The sequence below is a fragment of the Ovis aries genome, chromosome 23 (genome assembly GCF_016772045.2).
Source record: "Ovis aries strain OAR_USU_Benz2616 breed Rambouillet chromosome 23, ARS-UI_Ramb_v3.0, whole genome shotgun sequence".
NCBI lineage: Eukaryota > Metazoa > Chordata > Mammalia > Artiodactyla > Bovidae > Ovis > Ovis aries.
Window position 1 is genome coordinate 62,145,757 of NC_056076.1, and position 8,606 is coordinate 62,154,362.

The 8,606-nt window shown below is 46.4% G+C and overlaps 1 protein-coding gene across 2 annotated transcripts; it reads right to left on the reverse strand.

The window, feature by feature from the left end:
- Nucleotides 1-432: 432 nt before the first annotated feature.
- On the reverse strand, nt 433-8,191 carry LOC101103612 (serpin B3-like). Of its 2 annotated transcripts, XM_027960881.2 has the most exons (9): nt 8,013-8,191; nt 7,207-7,396; nt 6,566-6,622; nt 4,682-4,810; nt 4,250-4,367; nt 3,691-3,780; nt 3,053-3,195; nt 2,603-2,758; nt 433-1,271 (listed from the first exon to the last, which is right to left on the reverse strand). In XM_027960881.2, the coding sequence occupies exons 2-9, from the start codon at nt 7,369-7,371 to the stop codon at nt 867-869; spliced, it is 1,263 nt and encodes a 420-aa protein (XP_027816682.2). In that variant the 5' UTR covers nt 7,372-7,396; nt 8,013-8,191; the 3' UTR covers nt 433-866. The 2 variants fall into 2 exon arrangements, with proteins under 2 accessions (XP_027816682.2, XP_004020623.3); XM_004020574.5 differs by lacking the exon at nt 3,691-3,780.
- Nucleotides 8,192-8,606: the final 415 nt, after the last annotated feature.

The following is an 8,606-nucleotide window of genomic DNA, read 5'->3' on the forward strand; positions in this document are numbered from 1 at the left end:
CCAAGCTCCTCTGTCCACGGGGTTCTCTGGGCAAGAACACTGGAGTGGATTGCCATTTCCTTCTTCAGGGGATCTTCCCGACCCAGGGATTAAACCCACATCCCTTGCGTCTCCTGCATCTGCAGGTAGGTTCTTTACTGCTGCCCCACCTGGGAAGCCCAAAGTCACACCCTCTTGTGTCCCCACCAGTAAGGCAGGAGAGCTTTCCTTGCTTCACTTTCCTTCCAATATTTGAGGGGGCCAGACCTTAACACGGGCCGTGATTCTCTCACATTCTGGTTCCAGCCTTTTTCTTCAGGCGTATCATGCTCTACTCTGGTTTTGAACTTTTCTTCTTATAAATTCATATGTTTCCAAATTATCTTTCCAATGTGTGGCAGGCCACTTGCACTTTGTTGAAAAGGAAGAAGGAAGAAAGAGAAAAGCACCAAGTAAACTGGAAAAGCACTGTTTTATTGACCACCTGCTTCATAAGAGCAGACATTTTCAGCTTGTGAGTATCCCCCATGTCACTTAAACTCCAATAATTGTGGAGGTCTAGCTGAGTAGATTTGACTAATAGATGTGATTTTTGAAACAGCAGATACATTATTTCAAAGTTAAGTGAAGATAGAATATTGGTATATCCTTTTACCATAAGTTGAAGATTTTGTCCAAATGCGAGCTTCCGTGCGGAAACAGAGCAGGTCTGCATGTGTTTGTGGGAAGAGAGGAGAAGGGCAGACGCGCTCTTTCAGTGACTATATTCTCAGAGGTGACCGTGAGCTTGGAAAGGAGAATGGATCCAAGGGAGCCTGTTGCACCAGCATTCGCGCTCCGGGAACAGCTCTCTGAATGCCCCGAGTGTGGCCGCTGGCCAAGGCCGTCTAAGGGGAAGAGACTCGGCCGCAGAAGAGGATGCTGTTGGTCCTGATGTGCTTGATGAGGAACAGGAAAGGGTGATCACAGCGGAAACTCTCAGAATTTCTTCCTGCTCTTGTAATAATTTCTACATCAGTAGCAGCCGCGGCCTCCGTGCCCTCCTCGGTCACCTCCACAAAGCACTTGTGGACGACCGTCGACACCACCAGATCTCGTCTCCCGGTCATGCCCGAGAAGTCGGCGGCCCCATCATGGAAGGCGTCCACCATCCCCAGGGCTTTCAGTGTGGGCACGAGGTCGTAGCTGTCTTCCACTTTAAACCGAGGCAGGTGTAAGTCCACTTGTCTCTTCCCCATATTCTGTGGGCTCGTCCACGCTATCAGCTTCTCAGCAGTGAGCTGGTCTTCAAGCTGGAACAGTGGAAAAGGAACAACTGTCAGGATTCTCAGCGGTCATGGGGCCCACCTAACCTCGGATTGAAATGTCTGGAAAACAATTATCTGCACAGTAAACATGAATACAGGAGGTTCAGCTGTATTATGCCTATGAACCCACCATACTATATGCATGTAATATCTACATATTGCATGTAATCTCACTGTACAAGCTGGATGTTTTGTAATATTTATGTGATAGACTGAGCCTTCTGTATATATATGTGTATATATACCCATGCATAACAGCAGAACCATTAAATAAATTTATTTTGTAAAAGATGAACTATATATCTTCGCGTCTTAAGTTGCCAGATCACTACATGTCTCATTTTCAAATAGTCTTGTCTTGTTAATGTCTTTCTGTGCAGTTTTTGCATGATATAATTATAGTGTACAACCCATTATTATTCCTTTAACTTGCTTGACTTATTTGAAAGCGTTTCCTGTATAGACATGTTTCTCTAATCAAGTTTAAATTGTTGCATGAAACCACCATTAGGTAGAGATTCAGTGTGTGCGTTTACTTAAGCAATACTTTTAAGCCTTGTGTGTTAGTCCCTAAGCTGCCGCATGTATATTTTTTGTGTGACAAGTTCACTGCAAATTCAGCATCACTGGCTACTAGAGTAGTTGCAGATGGCCATTTATGGAATGACGTTTATATGCCAGATATTGTTATCGGTTTCTTTACAAATTATCTTGAACCAATATAACAATGCTGAAAGGAAGATTCACTTCTTTTTAATTCCCAGCAGTGAGGCTCCAATAACTCTGAGAGAATACTTCTAAATAGAAAGTGAGCATCAGGATGGGTTGGTTTGTCTCCTCTCTACGAAGCATGGGGTTCAGTCTGCAGAATGGAGCTCAGCATTGTTTTACTTTGTTTGATTCTGTTCGTGAGTGAATGTGCGTATATTTTCCGTGAGTCATCTGCATTTGACTTTTAGTTTCCCCTGTCTTCAAATGAATAGACTGGAATAGGTGAAGTTTTGATGGCTGCAAAATATTACTGTGTGAGCCAAGCATATTGTTTTTTGGAGTGATATTCTAGTTTTCTCAGAATATTGCTGGGTCCCGTGAAGTTAAGGTTCTCTACACACTCTTCCGCATCACACAGGAAGGGCTGTGTTTTTGGAAAGTCGCAGGAGGCCAAGTTCTCCTTCACGACGTTCCATTAGACTCAACAGAGAAGAAACGACACGCGCTAGTGTTTTGCTCTCCTGGCGCATCGCCAGCATTCTGTGAGCACTGCCTCCGTGAGCAGCCCACACGGGCCCTGAAGCCCTGTAAACGCCAGGCCTCACCTCCTGCAGACCGTCCGCTTCACTGGGCAGCAGCACCAGCATGCTCAGCTCTCCGCCTTTGTACGGGATTTCCAGGATCTTGGCTTGCACGTCCTCCAGTGACACGAAATTGAAGTGACTGGTTTGTTTCATCATCTGCACAGGTTTGCTTGTATCCTGCAATAAATTCATGTGGCAAAAAAATGCTAAATGGGCATTAGTCCAAAAGAGAAAAAAAAAGATAATCTTATTGAGATACCAAACTCATCTTCCTTCTAAGAGATGGTCTGGGAAATCTGAATTAGAGACAAGAGTTTCTTCAACTATTACCAACTAAATAAAGGTGAAAAAAGAGCCTTGAAAAATTCTACTTCTACTAGCAGTTATAGAAGAAACGATCAAATATGTATTTAACTTTCACATTCTACACAGAGCTATGTTACATTATTATAAATTAATTACGGACAATACCTTGTTCAGCCAAAACTTTTCCTCCGCGGTACTTTCTTCCTGAAATTTCTGGTTCCACTGCCCTTTGAAATAGACGGCGTTCACCAGAACCAGAACAGTGGTGCTGTCGAGAGAGTCTTTGGGAAACAGACCCTTGATTCTTTCTGCAAAGACAGAAAACCAGAGGTCTGTCGTGAAAGGCACGAGGGGCTTGTCTGTCAGATGCTTTGAAAGCTGCAAGTGATGATTAAATACTCGCACGAGTCAGCCCGGGAGGGACCGCATGCCCAGCGGTTCACCAGGTGAGGCTTTGCTCACGGCCCCGGCCTCATGGAGCCGCCCTCACGGAGACGCCCCTGCTCCTGCCTGGGAAGGCGTTCAGTGTGTGTGTGTGGGGGCCACAGTCATGTCACAAGGAACCCTGATGCACTGATTCTAGATATGTTTTCCACAAGTCACATTCCTGCGCCGCCCCCCCCCCCCCCCACTGCCCCCTGGGTCCTCTCCTGCTTCCTCCAGCCTGCACGCATTCCCCTGTTCTTCCTCCCTTCCTCCCTCTCTGTCTTTTCAAACTTGAGCTCAATATTCTGAAGAAGTAGCCAGAATATTCTTCTGGACAATCAACATGCACGCAGTAATTTGGAGCACGCGGCAGACACCATTCCCTGAGGAGTCTTCGTCTTCATTCTCCACGTTGAGTTGCTGCAGGTTAGCCCTCTGTTTCGAGCAGGGAGATTTTGTCCAGCCACCTGTCCCGGGAGGGGAGGACACCTATGACAGTCCTGTGGGAGGGGGACGTGGGCCAGGCACCTCCTACTGCAGGGGGTCATTTCTGCAGAAAGGGTGGTTTGGGGGAGAGAAGATTGTTTCCCGATTAACAAAGGGACCCTTTCTAATATCTTCTCTTGAGGAATCATAATCCAGAAGTTAAGCCTCTAATTGAAAGGAAAACTTATGAATCACCCTGAAGTCTGAGCAGAAACTTGGGATCCACAAGACACTGTCTTCCAGACTCAGCTGTGCCTGCAGGGGGCTGGTCCTGGGAGCACCCCCGCCCGGGTCTCTCCGCACTGACGTGGACCGTCCGCCCCCTGCAGGACTCCCCACCCTCCTTGATCTCGTCTCACCCCTGCTCCTGGAAGCCTGGGCAGGGTCCACACTGTGTTCACACACAGTGGGGACTCAGTGGTGACTTTTAATGAGTGACTCATAACCTACCATTGGTTTGGCTCTCCACCCAGGAGTTAATCATCTTTCGACTTTCCTCTGCAGCATTTTTAAAATCGGCAGATTCCACACTGGCCAGATAAAATTTCTGAACATTATCCATGTATTCCTGTGACATGAGCAGGAAGAAAGCAGGAATGAAAAGTGATTTATCAGTAACCATGTCGGGATTCCCGAATTAAATGCGATGTGCTAAATCCTGATCAAGCAGAGTTCACAAGCCCATGCCCAGCCCCGCCTCACTGGTGTGCTATCAGCCTCTGGACACTCCAGCGGGTGGGGTTGTGGCTGGGGAGCCCGGCCCCTGGGGGTAATGCCCCCGTGCGGGTTCCCAGGCTCCTCTGCACCCCTCCCCCTCCATTAGGAGCTGGGGCCCGAGGACCCAGCATGCAGACTAAAGGTGTGACAGATGAGGAAACTCACCTGGAGAAACGGAAACTCCTTTTCTCCATAGAGCCTGTTGGCGACCCTCAGCTCATAGGCATCAGTGGATTTCTTTAATTCCGTCAGAAGCTTTTGAAAGTGATGATGAATATTTCCTGGCTTTTCAACCTTCAAACACCAAAAAGTGAGCTCACTGGATTCTCTGTCAGTGTGAACTCTACACCCCCAGGGTCTTTTGGATCCCTGTCTAGAGGGAGGTATCCCTGGGGATGATGGTTGTTGTTACTTCCCCTAATTGGCGTGTGTTACTGGAATTAGCTTTCCCAGTCTTTACATTAAATCTTCCAGGTAGCTCTCCCTCCCTGCTCTAACACATTCCAGCCTTTCCTCTGCTGAACTAGAGATGCATCAGCTCAGCTCAGTTCAGTTCAGTTCAGTCGCTCAGAGAAGCATCAGCATTCCATCAGTGCACTGTCCCTCAGTTATCTCCAATAGTTAGGGTGAAGGTCTCAGCTGAACAGAAGCTCCTGAAGGGCTAGAGCCGCAGAGGATTCCTAACAGTCATCAGCTGTGTGAGAACATGAGATCTGTATGTTGTCCTATGTTGTGATTCGATGCCCTGTTACAGTCCTTTGAGGGATTACCTTCTAAGACCTGTTGACTGTGATCTGTGGTTCTTCACTGTGACGGCCACACTTCCCAGTGTAGGAACAGTGGGTGCCAGAGAGCCTGGGAACAGCTGTACCTCAGCATCTCTAAGTCTTCAGTGCCATTCACAGGAGAGCTCGGAGAGCTTAGAAACTTCTCCAAGGAGATACAGATAATTTTTTCAATGTAGGCTTGTCTCAATTCAGAATCTCTCACTTTTGGCTAAGAGTTTTAGACTATTTAGATAAACCGTAGCTCTCATTCATTTTCCAAAACACTCCATAATACACTTGATCATATGCTTTTTGCTCTTAATCTGAGTTAATTAAAACTATGCAATTATAGCAACATATTGTGATTAGTATACTTATTTTTATTCTATATAATAATATATAACCTTAATCAGAGTTTCCATACCCTGGTCCTGCTGTCCTATCTGAAAGTATTTGCATGCGATGTAGCAAGCCTTTTATTGCCCCTGGCTAGTTGGGATGACATCACTGTGGCTGAGAGCCATTGTATTTTTGCCGTGTTCCTCATTCCTGAACAGCAGATCACTATTTGAAGCTCCTTCAGGTTTCTGAGTCCCTGATTTTAAGCATATGCTTCTCTACTTTCAGAAAAACAAAGATATGAGGTAAATAAGTGAAGGGAAGTGAAGTGAAGTCGCTCAGTCATGTCTGACTCTTTGTGATCCCACGGACTGTAGCCTACCAGGCTCCTCCATCCATGGGGTTTTCCAGGCAAGAGTCCTGGAGGGGGTTTCCATTTCCTTCTCCAGGGGATCTTCCTGACCCAGGGATCAAACCCAGGTCTCCCTCATTGCAGGCAGATGCTTTGCAGTCTGAGCTACCAGGGAAGTAAATGAGTATGTAATGTGAAATGAGAGGGCTTTCCAGATGGTGCCAGTGGTAAAGAACCTGTCTGCTGATGCAGGAGACATGAGAGATGCTGGTTCGATCCCTGGGGCGGGAAGGTCCCCTGGGGGCGGGAAGTTCTCCTGAGGGTGGGCATGCAACCCACTGCAGTATTCTTGTCTGGAGAATCCCATGGACAGAGGAGCCTGGAGGGCTACAGTCCATGGGGTCACAGAGAGTAGGACATAACTGAAATGATTTCACACACGCACACATGTGAACTGAGAAACAATTCTCTCCAGCTTGCCTAGCATGACCTCTAAAAATGGACTTCTCCCAGTTTATCTGAAATCCCCAGTTTAAGCTATGACCCTCTTGGACAGATGACCTCCTCCACATCCAAAGCTCTCTGACTCACGGGATTTCCTGCAGCTTGTCCTCTTGGGTTCTCTGCGATTTCACTGAAGTGAAGGACCTGGAGAAGACAGGGAGTGGGACAAGGAGACTGCAACGATCTGTACACATCAGAGGAAGTGATAAAGAAAGAACGGAAGGACGAAAGAATGCCCACAAGCAAAACTGTGTACCAAATAAATGCCCCTCACAGAGACAAACTCAAGAGGAAACAAAGAAAAAGCACACGGAACTGTCCAGTGAAAGCTTCATCCTTAAAACACAGTCTGTGTGTGGAAAGCACAAAGCTGCTTGAGCGCTGTCCACTTCAAAGGATCGTGTCTCGTTTTACATTAATCGTTGAGGAAACACGTAAAGATGTCTCCCGTGGATCTTAGTCAGGGACTCACTTCCAGTGAACTCTTCCATTAAAGCCTCCTCTGGTTCCTGGGCAATTGTAGGGGTTCATCCCAGCCCCCAGAAGAAGTCCAGGCACAGGAGCAGGGGGTAGCCCTGCGGGAGAGTATGTGCCCCGCTCTGTGCCCACCAAGTCGTGGGGCTGCTTGAGCTTCCCGTGGGACCAGGGACAGGCAGACCTGTGGTCATCTGCACACCAGCCAGCAGACAAACCACGCAGACCTGTGACGGAAAGGCAGCTGCACCTACCTTCTGCATTTCTGACGCGGTGTTTTCTCGGGCCCCTAAGTAAGTCATGGCTAAGGCTGACGAGACACTGAAAGGGGACAGGAAGATGTTCTCCTTCTCTGATTGTCTGATCTGGTGGAACAGATCGATTGCAAGGTGGATGATTGCTTCACCAAGGGAACTCATGGTGGCTGGATGTGGTCTGGAAGTCCTGGAAGAGCATCAGATGCATTTCATCATCACTCTAGTGGAGGAAGGCTAGTCTGTAATACTGTAATAATTTTTTTTTAATGCCCTATATGTGGGTTGCATGATTCTGGCAATCAGCATTTCTTGTCTTCTTACTTTTCAAGCCTTTTAAAATGAACAGTATGCATTTCATAATTAGAGGACTATTGAAATTAGTTTTTAAAGAAAATTTGTGAAAAAGTAATAGAATATCTTTATCTTTTCCTCCTTGGTGATTGCATTAAGACTGAGTAAAAAATGATTTATAACAGACACCAGGCAAAGACTGATGTGGTAACATTCAGCCATCTCCCATTAGGCACCTTCCTCTGTAGAAGGATCTTACTTGAAGGATTTGTGGGTCTTAGACGTCCTACCCCGATCACATGTGCTTCCAAAGAAGCAAGACTTTTTGGGAAGTAAGTAAATAATCTAAGAACTAAATCAGGAGAAAAAGATGCTTCACTTTTGCTCTGGCAGAATAAGTGAAGAGCCCCATCCAAAGAAATATTGATAGGAGCAGGATGAAAAAAGACCCTAATCCTTGCTATTTCCAGAAAGGATTCATGGAGCTACACAGAGATTCTGGAAGCAGTTACCTGTGTTCCGGGAGGAGCTGGGCAGGCAGTCTGCAAGCCTGTGTGCTGGGAGCTCTCAGCCCTGGATATATCCCTCTCTAGCCACCTCCAGTGCCTCAAAGCAGCTGGTATTTCAAGTAGATCAACTTCTGGTTTCTTCACCAGATACTGTCACCTTCACAAGCACAGTCTCTGTGAGTGAAGATTAGACTATTGTCCAATTCCTTTACTTCCTTCTCATCGCCAGAAGAAACAGAACTGCAGTCACTAGCTCTTGGGAAATACCTGTAGGTGTCTAAGACCAATGACAGTACAGTTAAGCTCTGACTTCTTTACATGCCTTGAGCTGCTATTTCCAAACAGACATAACCCATAAGAATCTGTCTTCTCTTACATGTTGAATTGTCCTTAAGACTACTTCTAACAAAAGTGATGAAATAGCTTACATTTTCTATTTTATGTTCTGAGAGCTGGGCCAACCTGATGATGTCCTTGAGAATTATTTGCACAAGTAGGAAAATATTTCAAATTCTCAGTTTAAGAGATACTGGCAAAGTGTCTCAGCCATGTGCGGAGAATAGGTATCAGTTGCCTTCCCCAAAAAGTGGGACCTTG